The sequence below is a fragment of the Ascidiella aspersa genome, chromosome 1 (genome assembly GCF_963924565.1).
Source record: "Ascidiella aspersa chromosome 1, kaAscAspe10.2, whole genome shotgun sequence".
NCBI lineage: Eukaryota > Metazoa > Chordata > Ascidiacea > Phlebobranchia > Ascidiidae > Ascidiella > Ascidiella aspersa.
The window spans coordinates 27582538-27599972 of record NC_139447.1 but is presented as its reverse complement, the minus strand read 5'-3'; the positions used below and the strand labels follow the sequence as shown (position 1 = coordinate 27599972).

At 35.1% G+C, this 17435-nt stretch overlaps 2 protein-coding genes across 2 annotated transcripts; both read left to right on the top strand.

The window, feature by feature from the left end:
- Nucleotides 1-3565: 3565 nt before the first annotated feature.
- Nucleotides 3566-7438, top strand: LOC146169223 (trans-L-3-hydroxyproline dehydratase-like). Its single transcript, XM_083386323.1, has 7 exons — nucleotides 3566-3711; nucleotides 4099-4248; nucleotides 4654-4807; nucleotides 5750-5923; nucleotides 6013-6135; nucleotides 6495-6610; nucleotides 7291-7438. The coding sequence occupies exons 1-7, from the start codon at nucleotides 3566-3568 to the stop codon at nucleotides 7436-7438; spliced, it is 1011 nt and encodes a 336-aa protein (XP_083242449.1).
- A 2129-nt stretch (nucleotides 7439-9567) lies between these two features.
- Nucleotides 9568-15909, top strand: LOC146169222 (leucine-rich repeat transmembrane protein FLRT1-like). Its single transcript, XM_083386322.1, has 8 exons — nucleotides 9568-9815; nucleotides 10386-10548; nucleotides 10826-10939; nucleotides 11156-11333; nucleotides 11608-11753; nucleotides 14460-14684; nucleotides 15472-15623; nucleotides 15810-15909. The coding sequence occupies exons 1-8, from the start codon at nucleotides 9568-9570 to the stop codon at nucleotides 15907-15909; spliced, it is 1326 nt and encodes a 441-aa protein (XP_083242448.1).
- Nucleotides 15910-17435: the final 1526 nt, after the last annotated feature.

Here is a 17435-nt window from a genome sequence, read left to right as displayed (position 1 = left end):
ATGCAGTACAGTAGTTGCAAGTGCCTTCTCTCTCTCTCCTCCCTTTATCTCTTCTCTTACTCTCATTCTCTCTCGTGTGTGTTTTTGCGTTAAATTTTTTCGCCAGACGAGTTATGCTAAGCTACGAGGTGTGGCCCTTTTGGGCGCTAAGAAAGCTGCACTGGTGAATTAGTTAATGTTGAGTTAATGTACAAACCTACCTATTAACAGTTTCAATAAACCTAAGGCATCAACCTAAACCACTACACCTACATTACCTAGCAGCATTCCAAATTAATGATTTTGTTGCAGTGAAAAAAAATATTACTATTGACAACAAAGATTGCCGAAGTCAGAGGTTGGTTGCCGATAAGTTTATTCACACTAAGCCTATGGAAGCATTGGTCTCTACTTGCCTAAAAAAACTACAGGCCAGATCGGGGTTTGACAGTAGATGAACAGTTTCGGATGAAGACAGGGGTTTTACAAACCTGACAAGTTTGGTATGAATGCAGTTACAGTTTGCAGCCACTATACAGCAGGCAAACTTGTAAAGTGTGTGGTAACGGCGATTGGAAGCTTACAGAATATAAAACTGCGTAAAATGATCAACATGCGTCCTGATATAAACTTTTAAAACATATCATATTGTGTTAAGAAAATATATGATATTTTGCTGCAGTGTTTAGCATTTTGGTATAAAAACCATCAGAATGTTGTCTTTTGCTTCTATAGTCTCTAATAATAATCTGTGCAACGGCATTAAAGTTGGCTCCCTGCGGTCTTGACACTTTTGTTGTCGGATGTACACGCAAAATACACCGGACCTAATTCCGAAAGTATTTTTTCCAGTTTTTCAAAAAATTTAATAAAAAGTACATATTTAAGGATTGGTTCGATTTCGATACCACCGGCTGTTGGAGGTAAACTTTTTTCTGGTTAAATAAGTCCGAAATATATAACACTTTCTGACAAACTACCTCTGGCAACCACACAACAACCACACCCTCGCAACTGGCTAAGCTTATTTGAACAATGTGCGACAAATAGTGCACGCCTAATACGAATGCACATTCGAGACCGGAAATATGTAGCCTACACTTTTAATAAACAAGAAATGTGCGCACATTATGTGTCCTCTTCGAGAAATAATGCCGACGTCCGTACGTTAAGACGTTAGTATTTGGGCCTACGCACATTTCGTCAACACTTTTGATAATTTACCCGGTATTGTTTAAATAAATAAACGCCACTTCCCCTTTTGCGAACCTCTCATGTTATAATTTTTTCTGTTCGACAGAACCTTCCTGTAATTCAGTCAGCTGACGCATATAGTTGATAATACCCAGAGGGCTTACAATTTAAGGTAATATGAATGCCGAAATTATGTGCTCAAACTCTTTCCAATTTAATTCAAAGTTAAATCTTGCGATGTTTCGCCACCACAGCATGTTGTTTTTGTGTTTATTAAATAGTAACATGGCCATTGGCCACCTTTAAAGGTGCATCGTTCAGTAAGGGCATTCAGGATATGTACTAGCCCAGGGGTCGGCAACCTTTTTTGCAATGCGGACCGGTATAAAACTTAAAATTTTGCCGCGGACCGGCCTTAAAAAACAAATGTTTAATAACGGAAATTTATTACAACTTTTTACAATGCGAACTTTAAGCGTGTTTTGCTTAAAAAGCTGTTACCATCTGGGAATAAATGAACTTGGCAATTTAACCAAGCCCGCGGCCCATTTTAAAAAAACTTTTAAGCCTTTAACGTTTTTTTCTTAAATTACACTTGTATACAGTGGTATGATTCAATTTTTGTCAGCCGGTTCTATCAGAAATGTCATATTTTTTAGCCGGTTCTGTTATCAAAAGTCATATTATTCGGCAAATATACTGATTATTTTTTTATAAATACGGCAGAACTTCGTTTTACGAAGATAAATAGAAGACAGTGCAATAGCAAAATAAAGCAGCAGTCGTCCCCAAACAAACAATCACAAAAGTAAAATCACTAAAACTATAAAAATTAAAACCATGTATAACTGTTACGTGCGAACTTGGCCATCGCATATTTTGAAAACAACACGTGAGCTACTTGGATCTCAAAAATCGGTGTATCAAGATTAGATACAAAAATCCATTGACAGTAATGCTAACCGGTTGGACGAGCTCATAAAATTTCGTGAGTCGATCGGTTCTATTGAACAGGTGCGAACCGGCTAAATCCCACCACTGCTTGTATACCATTATTACCTATTCCTACTTCTACCAGCTTGTTAAAATAAGAGTATTTAAAGCATTCTTTTAAAATAAGTTACACTTTGTATTATATATAATGTATTTTAGATCCCTTTTTTGACCAGACCCTACACGACACTTTGACTTCAAAATATAAAATAATGGTTATATAAAAAAGTACGAAGCACAGACCAACACCTAAAACGTATAAAATAGACATATGTACAAAAATGCCAGATTGGATTTTTTGACAACAAATTTCAAACATCTGGCATATTTTAAACGTGGTTGATGTCAGAAAAATAATCAGGCCTTTTTCTGACATTTTTAAAGCAAAAACTATATTTATAGAGGCTAAAACTATAGACGGAAGCTTAAACTTACCAAAACTAATTAAAAAGCATACATTTTTTCGAAACTTTCCTGCTTAAATATCAAAACAATAAATTATTTCATTATTGGACATTGTTTACAACCATTTTTTGTATGAATTTATTTTATTGCACTTTTTGTTCAGGACGCTTAAACATAAAAGAAGATGATATTTTGGCCAATTTTTCGATATATTGTAAGTACTAGGAGTTAGATTTTGCTATAAAAATGTGCATTTTTGTATGTTGTGAACGTGCTAGTCTATATCTAACGTATATGGCTACAGCACACTAGTTGTTTTGAACCTCACGAGAGCTTGATAGTTGATACTAATGGTGATTTTTGATCATATCAATCAACCATGGAGCATATTAGAACGAAATTTAGCTTGTTTTAAAATAAAAATACACATTGTTTTACTTCATTCAAGGTGTTTAAAGTTTGGGTTTAAATCAAAATTTTAATTTGGCAACCCTGCTACGGACCGGTAGCAAACTCCTCGCGGACCGGTAGCGGTCCGCGGACCGGCGGTTGCCGACCACTGTACTAGCCAACAAAAGTAGCCGCTCGCGTTTGTCTTACATTTTCACCTTTGCGTTTTTTAATTCATTGTACCACTACGAGCTTCGATGTCAGTCATCCTAAAGAAGAAGCAGGCGGCTTGAATATAGATTGCAAAAACGTTTGTTAACAATTAAACAGGGGATCTATTATTGAATAAAGGAAGGTCTATAGTTTAGTCAATGTGTTTATTAGTTAAGTTTGATTGTTCAGTTTAGTAGTCTTTTGGCTTACCCACACAAAACTGCAAGGACATGTATCACTAATTGCAATAGTTTAGGCAGCTTGGTGTGCGCGAAAAAGTATAGTATACGGATGCAATGAGTAAAAAAGCATGGCTTACCACAAAAATTGCTATTTTTAGTGATTGTGTGATTAAGAAATTTTGTGCTCTTTTTTTGGGATTTCACGCCAAATGGAAAACCTATGCATAAAAACTGTTGAAATGCACACAGGAGGTGGACCCGTAAGGATCGTCCATAAAGGTTTGCCTGAAATAAAGGGAGACACCATTCTGGAAAAAATGAAATACTTTAAAGAAAATTTGGATCACATAAGACAGTAAGGAAACGGAAATACGGGACAATAGATTAAATAATTTTCCTAGGAAATAAAGTGGTTTTGATACATTTTATAAAATAGGTAGAACGACGGAAATATGTTTTTTTTATTCTTATTGACTTCAAAAAAGTGCAGCCATGTTTATTGTAAACTAAACAAAATACTCGGCGTTGTACACGTAAAACAAAGTAGTTCGTATAGCACGTTTTTATATTTTCTTTCCACCGACTTAACGAAAGAGGGACAGATAACAGACCGACTAACAGACAACTACACAAAATAAATATTAAACAACTTTAATATGTTAAACAGTTTTATGAAATTCGTCAGCCTGGATGCGTATGATTTTGAAAGAACATTTTACTCACGATAATTACGTAGTTACAGATTTTTGATTTTGGAACCGAGAGGGCACCGTGATATGTATGGCGCTGTATCGGTTGTTCCAGACCACCCTGATGCAGACGCGGGTTTCTTTTTCCTACTAAATAATGGGTATGGCACAATGTGTGGCCACGCTACAATTGCCATTAGTAGGTAAGTGATAAGGACCTAAAACATACGCGTCAAATATGACACTATTATTTTTGCGATAACCCGCAATAAGTACCGCCTTAAATTGAGCTATTTAAACATGTTGGAATGCATGCTAAAAGTCACCCGAAAGGCTCAAACTTATAATCTTAGAGTGATTGCAAATTTCTATTTTTCTATTATTCTTCTATTCGGAAAAAAAGGGAAAGTCTTTTAGCTGGTCGGATGCAGGGGTGGCAAAAACACACGAAAAATAAATTGTGATTCAAGAAAGCTAGGGCCTATAAATATCCTAGATTTGACAAGCTGGTAGTAATAGGACGTGAACATGCCTTGCAACCAGTTTTTAAGGCCACGGCCTTTCCAAAAACGTCCATCTTAAACCTTTGGGGAATCTTCGTGTTCTAGGTACTGCGTTGATCAGAAAATTGTCAAATACAATGAACCGGAAACACAAGTAAATATCCAGTGTCCATGCGGTCTTGTGAAGGCGTTTGTTTCATGCTCTAACCAAAAGACCAAAGGAGTTCGGTTCCACAGCGTACCAGCGTTTGTTTTAGAAGTAAGTAAATGTTGGATAAATTTTTGATATTGTTGCAATTCAAATATACCAATCGACTCTCATCTTAAACCAAAAAGTAGATTCGAACCTGAACTCGATCTTTATTAACATTTTTTTTATAAATCTTCTAGAACTTAAGATTAAATACGAGTTACTGTTATTTCATAAGTGTTGTTTATACATTTATTCACCAACGGTTCGTTTAATATACCTTATATTGAACCCGAACCCTTTACAATCGGTTTTGAAATAACTATAGTTGAACTGGGGCTAATCTGAATCGAATCCGGAACTGAACTATTTCAAAAAGCATTCAACCCCAACCGACACAGGAAAATTAAACGGTTCGACTCCCTGATTTAAACTCTAAAATCGGAGCAAAGTTTTTTATGATAAGACAGGCCAAAACAAGTAGCAAGAACACCAATGTGCTACCTAACGTTTCTTAGTTGGTTCTGAGGAGAGCGTAGCCTTCATCGACCATATAAACGCTTGCTATTATTTACTTTCTTGAATAGTTATTTTTTATTCATTTAAATGTAGCCTATATATATAGTTAGAGACTACAATTACCTGATGCCTGTGCGCGTCTGTCAGGGCACCTATGGATATAGTGATCCAAGATAATAACAAAAGAAAATTTAAATCATCATGTTCCAACGAAGTTTGTTGGCTGTTGGTTGTTCGTTAATCATCCTGGGGAAGTAATTTGTAAATTTTTATTTTATGTTTTGTAAAAATGTAGCCTCTATGTTTTTGAGATTTAAAAATATGTCAATCATTTCTAATTCTTTAATTAATTGATTGATCAACAGGTACAACAATGTTAGGAAGTTTATTGATAGTCCTTATAATACATATTGAACGTTATAAATGTAAAAATATTGACTTGTCATGAATGGTATATGTATTGAATACATTTATTTTTAATTATCTTTGCAGACAAATCTTCTTCTAAATATTGACGGATATGGAAAAATCCCAGTGGATGTTTCATACGGAGGTGCCTTTTATGCATTTGTGAATATTAATGCCCTCAATCTAAATTTTGCAAACACAAAATCACGTACACTAGCGGATGTTGCAACACTAATTCGGAAAGCTCTGACAGACAAGGTATGCGCTGTTAAAATATACGATAATCGAATGAAAACAGGAATTCCGTTTAAATGGCTTATATGGATAAATAAATGCTTGTTTTGTAGTTGGACATTGAACATCCGAATAGTCTGCAGCCATCAAATCTTTATGGAGTGATATTTACCAATGGTACAACCTGGCCAACGGACGACCCGATGGCTAATTTATGTGTATTTGGACAATCTCAGGTATGTTTTGAACGCAAATGATTATATTAGACAACATGGATCTGCAATATTATCATTCATGAGCAACCAGCATTAAAAAAAAATTGTTACTTTCTTCCCTTGAAAGTCGCCAGAAAAGCATAAAAACGCATTGTTTTCGTGTTAGCAATACGGTGACGAGCAGCCTCAAATCGATGACGTTGTACATTAAACTTGTAAAGAGTGTTTTTGATAGCACAGACCAATTATTTTACAAGTCCACTAAATAACAATTTAGACGAACAAATAAACTGTGTAATCTGTGTGAACCCGGACACTTTATTATTTCTTGTCCAAGAAAAGTTATTGCAGTGCCAATCTATGTTGTTATTTGCATCCAGGTTGATAGAAGTCCATGTGGGTCAGGCGTAACCGCCAGGATGGCACTGCTTCATTATACCAAAAAGGTTTCAATTGGCCAGAAGAAAAACTTTGAAAACCCAAATACCAAGTCAAGGTAAACCAAAAAAGGGGCCTAAGAGTTGTCACTTGGTTTTACAGTGATTGTTTGTTGTTGTCTAAAGTTAAAGTTAGACTATACGAGATGCACTGGTTCACTGATGCACAAAACAAATGTGAACACCACAAATACGGCTATTGGCTAAATTATTATCCGTGCATAGTAGGCGTACATATTTGTAATAATATATATCTACCTATAAAACTTGCTCGTATTTTTAAATATTGAAAACAAGTACAAAAAACAAAGAGTGCATTAAACAGAAAAGTATGGATTTTTAGTTTAATTTATGTTTCACAATACGCTTATTGCGTTAACAAAATGCGGAGAAAATAAACTACACCAATGTCAACTTTTCGGTATACGACATATGTTTTTGTGCTTTTTTAGCTTTATGTCTTGTTTTTTTAAAAATAAAATGAACCTATATAAGCATGAACTCAATACTGGTTAACGATATTTACCATTTTCCGTACGTAATTGTAACAATAGCAATGTTTTTTTAGGATTCTAACGGCCCTTTTGCAAAGAGTTAAACAAAAATGTCTTATTTTTTGTGCGTTAGAAGCTGACGTTGGTTTTGGTATAAGTCTATTACTCTAAGAAGCTTAAGTTGATTTTGTTCTGCAAATGATCGACGGCCATTGTTAGTTTCGCCGATGTGTTTTCGTTTGTAGATTTACTGCAAAAGTTGTTGATACAACAAAGTGTGGCAAATACGACGCTGTGACAATAGAAGTGGCGGGAGAACCATTTTACTCTGGCGAGGCAACATTCACCGCCGAAATTGATGATGCTTTGAATTGTGGTTTCCTTTTAAATTAATGTTGCATTCCATAGTATTTTAGACAATTTTGCCATATGTTGCAATAGTTTCATCGGGTAATACACGATACTTACGCAAAACGAATGTCATAATGTGGGACAGTTTGTTTACTTGTACATCAGGAAAAGTATACAGAATAAAATAGCGAAAAAGAGGAGAGCCTTCCTTAACCAGGGCTGTATAGCCCATAGTTTAAAATGGTCTAACGGCGGCAAGAATGAAAATTATAAAATTTGACTTATTTGGTTTCAGTCGAAAAACTTTTACTTGAAAGAAACTTTGACGTATCGTAAAAGTTCGCGTGTGCTTCTCTTATTTTAAAAGTTGGACAAATGCGATTTACGATGCAGTGGCCATTGACCATGTTGCAAAGACGTTATGAATTTGCGCAAACAGAAAAAGTAAAATTTCGTTGAAAATCTCAGTCTACAGAGCGCACTACAGCCGCGGACACAAATAATAGAGGAAAAATGTGCTTAAAAGTCAAAAACTTTTAATATATTTGCAAATATTATTTCCAAAGTTGGTAACTCGTGAAATTCGTTCTTGTTAGCAAGTTCGATTCAATCTTATGTCACACACGACAAAGTTTTACAACTTTTTTAGTTATTCGGCTTCGCTGCTAAAATATTTTTGGGTGTTGCGTTTTATTTAGGCAATTTTAGTCAGAACGAATCTCTCACACCATATTGTCAAGACATTATATATTTGTGCAAACAGCGCAAAAATATGCATTAACTCGATAATTTGGCAGACATTGCATTTCGCAAGGAGCAAAAAATCTAGTTTATGAAAAATGGTCTCGTGCTTTTAACTCCTGAATAGATCCGCCGCTGTCTACGCTACCAACTAACATTGTTATAATTTGTTGTTCGCCGCATCTTGTTTTAACTCGTAATGATATACCGAAACTTTTGTAAGGCCGCTGAAACATTTCAGTTTCTATTGAACTAGTTACTATCGCAAGGTAGCTTAGTGAAAATGTCTATATAAATATAAAATATTTACACTATTTTTCCCAACAAAAAATACATTTTTTTTACGAAAAACTGTGAGTACAAAGTATAAAAATACCCTCAGCCGTACACGTTGAATAGATGTGTTATTATACTTTAACCGCCTCTAAAATTTGCTTGTGTATTATAGTTTTAACATTCCTCAAAAACCACCTACAAAAATTTCGTGGGACAACTATAGTGGATCAAACAGTAATAAAAGTAAACGGTTTAGCGTTATTTGACTACAGATTTAGCATTAAGAAAACACATTATCGTTTGGATGATTTTTACAAAAGTATTTTTTTAAATAAACGCGAAGAGACAAATACGGAAAATTTACCCCCTATATTTTTGTTAGACAGGTTTGACATTTATAATATTGTCAAAAGCCAATGGTGAACAACATTTTCATTCCGTTTATACAGACGAAACATTTACGTATTTACCGCTGCACCTTAATTTTTTTAGGCATAGCTTGCTTCGTTGGTAAGTTATCCCATTTTTTTTTATAAAATATAAAAATATATCAATTATGTCTACAATTCCAACACAATTTTCTTTAACTTGTTTTAAATAGACCCTACTGCTTTGCCTGAGATTAAATATTAAAAATGGGCCTTGCAAGCTCCTTATACAAAGTTGTTTGCCATATACAAATACTCGATGAGCTGTTATGCACAAACCATATAACGAGTTGGTGTTCATTTTAAAAGGATGGCAAAGCAATAAGGACGTGTGCTAACAGTAATTTAGGGCGCATTTTACAACGCAACGTTTTAGTAAAATTGTTTTGTTAGTCGCAATGATTTAATCCATTAATATTTTTGTAAAACCAAGACAGATTTTTCAAACGGAAATGTTGAACAGGCATAGATTTTCAAGTTTATGTTGGCTATGTAGGGTTAATTTTATTTTTGAATTTCGTATGACACAGTATAGTCAAATATACGTCTGGCATCTACGAGCGTTTGTTGCATATAACATTTGAGTTCTTTTTGCGTGACCGCATTATCAATACATACTTGGACATTATTTGGAAACTATGTGATATTTACACTTTTTTGTTTTCTTCTAAAATTTGTAATCATGCTTTAAAATAACATCATAGGTTTAGGTCTGATACCAAAATAATGTTGAACCCCAAGTTGTTTGTACTATTACTACAGGCCAGTTTATTGCTGCTAAACCCACAATCAGTTAGTTCAAACAAGGTAAGCTTTAAGCCCAATATTGTATCATTGCCAAAGGAACGTGAGGTGAGGAGATTTGGTGGGTTAATTGACAGCCGTTTATTTCCCGCTGTTTGGACGAATAAAGTAAAAGTGGATTGTCCTCATCCATGTGAGTGCGACAGAAATGGATTGGTAAATTGTTCGAGGTAGGCTAAAATATGGGTGTAACTTCCCCTTTATTTGTTTACCTTGTCATTATAACAGTTGTTCATGGTCAAATAGTTGAAAACATAAAAATGCTTTCTGTTACGTGGTTTCAGTTCTTTATAAGGATACTTTCACTTCTTGCCTATTTATCTTTTTATATATTACAATTTGTATGACTTTTTGTGTATGCATAAACAGGAGCAGATTCTGGCAGATAAGGGCAAGCCCACCCTAAAATTCTATTTTATGCCAACTTTTACTATATAATATACAAAAGATTTGCGCTTTCGGCGAGCTTAATCGATCTCCTATTCAAAAACAATTTTTAGGTGCACAATGCGCAACGACTCACTTTTTTTCAAAAAGGGTATACAATAATTTATACAATATAAGCGTATTTTTGCACGCTTGGCCTTAGTTTCATTATGCTTGCCCCCAATTTCCCGATTTCCGATTTCCTTATGAGGTTTTTGCTTTTTTATATCACACAGTCACACATACTAAAATCCTAGATCCGCCCGTGTGCTTGAAAGCAAATCATTTCTGGTAATTAATTAAATCATTATAAGGTTGGAATTAACGTCAATACCGAAGCTTCCGATCCAATCGCGTATCGTTGATCTCTCCTACAACAGTTTGACTAGCGTTCCAAATGACAGCTTCTCTGGGTTGAAGCAACTAGAGCAACTTATGCTTGCTGGAAATTCAATCAAGGGCAACTTTGCTGAACAGGTTGATTTTTTTTACAATAAATATAGTAATTCATTTAAATATAAGCAGAAGATGTTTAAGACAACAAAACACTGCTTAACAACAATACATCATTTTGTGCTTCCAGACTTCTCATCGCCAAACGATTTTCACGGAATGTCAGAAACTCTGTTTGGTGTAATTTAATTAAAAATTAATACATGTTCCTATATATACGCTTAGACAATAAAGCGTTAACCCTTTTCATCTGTTGCAAAGAATGTATTGCAAAATATACTAAGATGTTTTTTGTTTCTAGACTTTCAAGGAGACGACTAGCTTGGAAATGTTGGACTTGACATCTAATCAATTTGACGAAATTCCGAAAATGCTTCCACGATTCCTTAATGCTTTATATATCATTGACAACCAGGTAACAATGCAAATTTCATTTTACTTCACAAAGGTAGCCATAATCGAAACTGTTTGTTTTTTTGTTTGTATGTGTTTTTTTTTTGTAGGAACGTATATAGTAAGATTATGGCTGACCGAAATATATACGAGCAGCACCACTTTTGGAGAGGGTCAAAATTAATGTAGTCCACAATGGTTTGTATGCGTGTCACTTAGGGTTAAAACTGTTTTCCAGCTAACAAAACTCGATTTTGGCGTGCAATTGTTATCAAATCTGACCATTCTCAGCCTGGAGGAAAATCAGATTAACAATATTTCGAAAAGCTTTGGCTCGTCTGCCCCAAATTTGACAGAACTCGACATTTCCTTTAATAACATATCTGATTCATCACTTTCAACAACAACTTTTCAAGGTTAGAAAATGTTTCTAGACAACGTTAAATCCTTTAATTCTTAGTTTTATTTAACACAAGAAAAATTTATCAACGTTTTATTTTTAAGTGAAATTTTATCAAATGTTATGTAGATTCAAATATCTTAAAATATCCAAATGGTTTGGGACTGTGTTGTTATAGGCTATTATATGTAACCTGCTTATCAGAAATGGACTTTAACTGTATATTAAAAACAACACATTTAATGATCACTGTTTGATTTAAAAAATACCACTGTTCAATTTCTATTTAGGACTTAAAAAGCTGACCAACCTTAACCTTCGCTTCAATTTTTTGACAAAACCGCCTGAGAAAATCCCTCACAGTGTTTTGTATCTTGACTTGGTTGGAAATCCTGTTACAATTCTCCACAAAGATGCATTTGTGAATATGACACAGGTAAAGTAAATTATATTGAGCTTCTTTATTATAAACAGAAACGATACGCTCTTATTTTGTTTCCTTTTTTTAAATCGTAGTAGGATTATAGTTAGAAAAACTGACAGAACTGCATTTAGATGCACTGATAGCCTAGTCCTATAATTAACGTAGGCGATCTCTGAAAGGGCAATTACTTTAAGGGTGGCGACAACTGTCATATCGGACCTTCCCATCAAAATATGACGAGTTACACTTTTTTGTTGTATTTTTTTTAGTATTAAGCGCTATATACGATTTCGCAATAAAACTACAGTTACAGCATATGAATAAAAGACACACGGCCATACCATTAGCTAGTGCAGTGGTTCTTAAACTGGAGGGCGTGTGAGGTTCATAAGGGGGGCGCGAAAATTGATAAAATCTGTATTAATTATGACTAAACTTTATGGTAATCATTGAATGGACAACATCGAGTTATCACACATTAGTTTTTTCTGTCGCGTAGAATATTCCTGTTGATTTTAAGGTTAGTATTTTCGTTTTGTGAGGAGATGATTCCACAAAAACTTTATGCTAACGCATTAATCACGTGATTAAGTTACCTGCTCTGATCGGCCATTGAGGAAAACATGGTGTGTGCCGCACGCACGCATGCGATTAAAAACGATATTTGTTAATACCAAAATTTGTTTAATTTTTCGTCTGTTTAATAAATAGCGCAAATATTCACAGAGAAAGTGCTAATACTGTTAATTGTTTGAAAATACTGTTCATTGTTACGACACACACTATCAAGTTTATGGCTTTTTAATCATTTTGTTTTTGCTTTTGAAAAGAGTTTTTGCACGATACGATACGGTTCGTTTTTCTTTAAAAACACAGAAGCCTTGTTATTTTTATGTTAAACAAGGGCAAGAAAGCATTACTAATCTATTTTCTAGTTTTATGTAACTTAAAATGTATTCTTAAAGCCCCCAAATCCCTACTCCACCCCATTTTCAGAGATTTTTGACGTCATTTTTGAGTGTTTTTAAGGTCCCTGATATGGAATTGGCCACTGAAACCGCGGTAAATTTGTCGGAAATTCCGCGTTTCAAAATATGGCAACCCTAGGTTAGGCTTGGTTAAAAACCGTTACATCCTTCGTATTGATGCAATTCTGGAAATAAATTGCTGTTATGCTTTATGTGTTTTTATTTTGAAACAAGGTGGGGCGCGAGTTTGGTTAAAATTGTAAAAGGGGGGTGTCTCAAAAAGTTTAAGAACCACTGACCTAGTGTTTCCAACCTTTTTAGCGGCGACCCAGCCAAGTAAAACAACCAAGCGTTTTTTAAGCGATTAGGCCAGGGGTGTCCAACTCAAACATGTCGGCGTGTCAATTTTTATCTTATAACTTCTTCCCGTGCCAAAGTTTGGTAATTATTTTTTTAATAATAAAAGGTTTATTAGCACATGAAAACAATTTCCTTATTTAATCAAGCAAACCATTAGGGCAGTGGTCGGCTAACTTATTTTGTCGCGGCCCAAAGTTCTCTTTTCAGAGCTATTGAAGGCCCATTACGTAAAACCGAGAAAACAGTGTCGGAATCAGGATATTTGTTTTTATGTTGAAGTATAACACGGCGCCTTGATGGCCATAACACTGCCATACCATGATGTAAAACATACTATAAAACTAAGCATTTACGCGAGAAGCGCGAAAAATTTTTCCGTATACATATAGTTCAACTTGGCAAAAAGTATAGTTCGACGGGTAGGCTGCTCAGGACCACATTTAGCACGTGGGTGTGAACCACGCTGAGACAATATAAACATTCTAAGCCACGTGTATTTTTAAAACAGGGTGCAATGAATGTATGGCTATCACGCGGGCCCGCAACTAACACTAAACTATCCAACAGTTTGCCGACCACTGCATTACTTTTAGCTGTGTAGTAGCTCCGCGCATTACTGCATCTAAGTGTCCATCGGTGAGCTGACTTTGCTACTTGTTTCTTTACAGTTTACACCAAGCTATATAATTATGCGAATGATGGCTTCCACTACAATTGTTAGTTGTTTTAATTGCCGCGATTGTCATATAATGTAAACAAACAATGGTAATTGGCTGTATAACAAATTTAGTGTTTTTTGACAATTGACTGAAAGTATTTTGAGGGGGCTTGCGTGCCATTTTTTATTGCGTCGCGTGCCACATTTGGCACGCGTGCCGCTTGTTGGAAACCCCTGGATTAGGCTGTTACGTATGACATTAGCATGAAAAAGTTCGTTTCTTAATTACAATTAACCATGTCTTGGTATTGCAACTTGCAATTTTCTGATTTTTTTGGAAATGTTACCAAGAAAAAATTTCAACAAACCTAATCTTGTAAACGAATACGGCCGGTGACCCAACCAAAACAAACGGTGACTTAATTTTTTCGCGACCCAAAGGTTGAAAAATACTGGACAAGTCGAATCAGTCGACTAATGATGAACGCAAAGCAAAACTAGCCTGCGGTGAGGTTAGAACTTATGACCTCGGCTATAGATGTACCGTGCCTCTAACACTGTGCAACTCATCATGTTTAAAGGGGAAACGTCGATCCAAACAACCATGCTAACACTGTTGATCAGTGCATCCTTTTCGTAAAAACAACCTTATATTAAAGGGGATTTACAGCTTACCATGTCAAGTCCTATAGCATATTTTTTGTTGTCCGAAATATTTTTTTGCAATTACAGCTAGTTGATTTGCCGATTTGGCAAAGCAGCCTCACAACGATAGAAGATTTCGCGTTTCGCGGCCTTGTCAACCTCACCATGTTGGAATTGATGGACTGTACGGTGTCCAGCCCTCTTACAAACTTTACGTTTTACAGTCTACATTCAGTAACTGAGATCGATCTTAGCTTGAGCAAGATTCCGCGTGTCGACGTCGGTGCTTTCAGGGGAATGTCTAAACTGAAAGTAGGCTACAAATAACTATCATTTAGGGATTGATGCTATAATATAAAAGTGGCAGTCAGAAAATGTTGCGATGCACATTTGTGCTCATTTTTAGTTTTTAATTTTAGAAAATTAATTTCTTTGTTTTGCAAAATCCGACTTGTACGTCCTAATTATGTCGACTATTTTGCAATGTTCGTGAACTATGTGGCAGTGATGTTGCTTTTTGGCGCTTTTTATTACAAGCGCTCGCATAACTACGATTACGTCAATTGTAGCGCTACCATATGTCCTCTTTTAGGAGGATTTGTCCTTTTTTCTCAACATATGGTAATGGTCTTCCGAGGACGCTCAAAAATGCCCAAATGTCCTATTTTTTCGCATTGCTAGTAAAGTTACTTATACTTTCAACAAGACTTTTAGCGAGACATTGTATTTATTTCCGAAAAATTACTGTCTTGGCGGTTGTATATAGTTTCAATGATATTTCGTGTAAACAATTTCACGATATCGTTAAAAATGATCATTCGTTAAAAAACCGCAAAGTATATCATAAGCTAAATCTAAAAAATAAATTTGATTTGTTGTTTTTGTGTCTGTTTTGTAACTTTTGCTTTACTTTGTTTTTGTAACTTTTGCCTGCAACTACCAAGGAAATATAAAACATCATCAAACTCAAACGTAACAATTCTCCTTTCATTATCCTTGTTGGCAAAAACATGTGCTCTTTTTGTGTGCTGAAAATATGGTAGCCCTAGTTAATTATATTTTTTTTGCGATATAACGTTTTTTAATTAATATTGTTCAGACACTTTGGTTGAACGACAACCCTTTAAAGACATTGGCAGAGGGAGTATTTTCAACAGACGTTGTTCCTTCGATATCCGAGATATATTTATGGGGAGATCAATGGACGTGCGACTGTAATTTGAAGTGGCTTAAGATCATGCAGGAAAACAGGCAAGTAAAAGGCAGTTATCCATAGTACAAGTATTACCAAGTACGCACATTAACTTAAGGTGCTGCTGCGTAAGCAAGCTATGTGTAGGCCTAATCGTTTTGTTATCGCGTATTAGGTCCCGATTAAAGTTTTGCTTTGGATTGCAATTTTCTTAGCCTCTTTCACTAAATACTTTTTTATCACAGCTCGGTGATACAAGATGAACACTTGATGAAATGCAAAGAACCAAGAAAGCTTGCCGGAAAGGCATGGGATGAAATTACTTCCCAACAGTTTGTGTGCTGATAAACGTTAATTTGCCGATGTTTACATGTTAATTGTATGCTACAATTAAGTTCTTCTGTCATTTTACTCGGAGATTTTGTACCTAATGCTCTCCTTTTTGCATGTTCAAAGATACACTGTTGTAGCACCAATAAAAGTTATTAATACAATTTACTCTGCTTTAATCTAGAAACTATAGTTTGCTTAATAGGCTTATTGTTTTTTTTTCATTTAAACACGTTACATATTAATTTGTTGGGTAGTTCTTACACTACCAAATTTGCTACACTGTAAAAAAAACTTAGTCGGTAATGTTCTACAATTCAATTTTAGTACATTTAGGTATAGCGATTTAATCAGTGGCGTAGCCAGCCGAAAAAAAATTTTTTTTTTTTGGGTGCAAAAAGTTCAAATTTTTGTTTAGCCTTTGTCATTATGTTAACTGCCATAACTAACACAAATAACATTGTTAGCAAGCCGTTTCGAGCAGCAACTGACTGAATGTTAACGCAATACTGAAAAAACAGTCAAAGAGCAAAAACTGTCTAAAAGTAGTAAAACTACATTATTGTATAGCAAACGTTATATTAACTACATCGTTTGTGACGTACCGGTAACAATGCATGACAACTGAAGGTGTGGCATGACTGTGATCGACTGTTGTGATACTTCTCATCAATGCTAAAAAAAAACAAGTTATTAGGAGTAAAATATTTATAAATTTTTGGGGGGGGGGCATGGCCCCTCAGGCCACCCCCTGGCTACACCTATGGAATTAATAAGCCTTTTTAGGTGAACTTTGCAGTTTATTTAAGCATATGTTAATAATTTTGATGTACTGAAGTTTTGTATAAGATTAATGATTAAGTGCTGAGTTTTGAATCGTTAAACGAATTTATAAAAAAGTTGATCGGTGACCATAGGCGTAGCCAGGGGGGGAGGGGCCATGGCCCCCCCAAAATTTATAAATATTTTACTCTTAATACTTTGTTTTTTTAGCATTTATGAGTAGTACCACAACAGTCGATCACAGGCATGCCACACCTTCAATTGTCATGCACTGTTACGTCACAAACGATGTAGTTAATGTTACATTTGCTATACATTATTGTAGTTTTTCTAGGCTACTTAAAAGTCAGATTTTGGTGTTTGAATTGTTTTCTTGGAAATGGAGTAGTTGCGTTAACACTTAGTCAGTTGCTGCTCGAAATGGTTTGCTAGCATTGTTATTGTGTTCGTTACGGCGGTAAATATAATGACAAAAGCTAAACAAAAAGTTCAAACTTTTTGCCCCCCCCCCAAAATTTTCGGCTGCTACGCCACTGTCGGTGACATCATAGAGCACTAATATGTGCTCTATGGTGACATCCACTTTTTGGTAGGATTAATAACATGTTGTTGGAATATGAAAGATTTGATATATTTTGTAGTTTTAAACGTTAAATATTTTCCAACACAAATTAAAAAAAAACAATAAAAATAAATTTCATATTGCTTACTGTTTTCAACCCTTTTATAAATAAATAAGTTTGTTCATTGTTATGGGA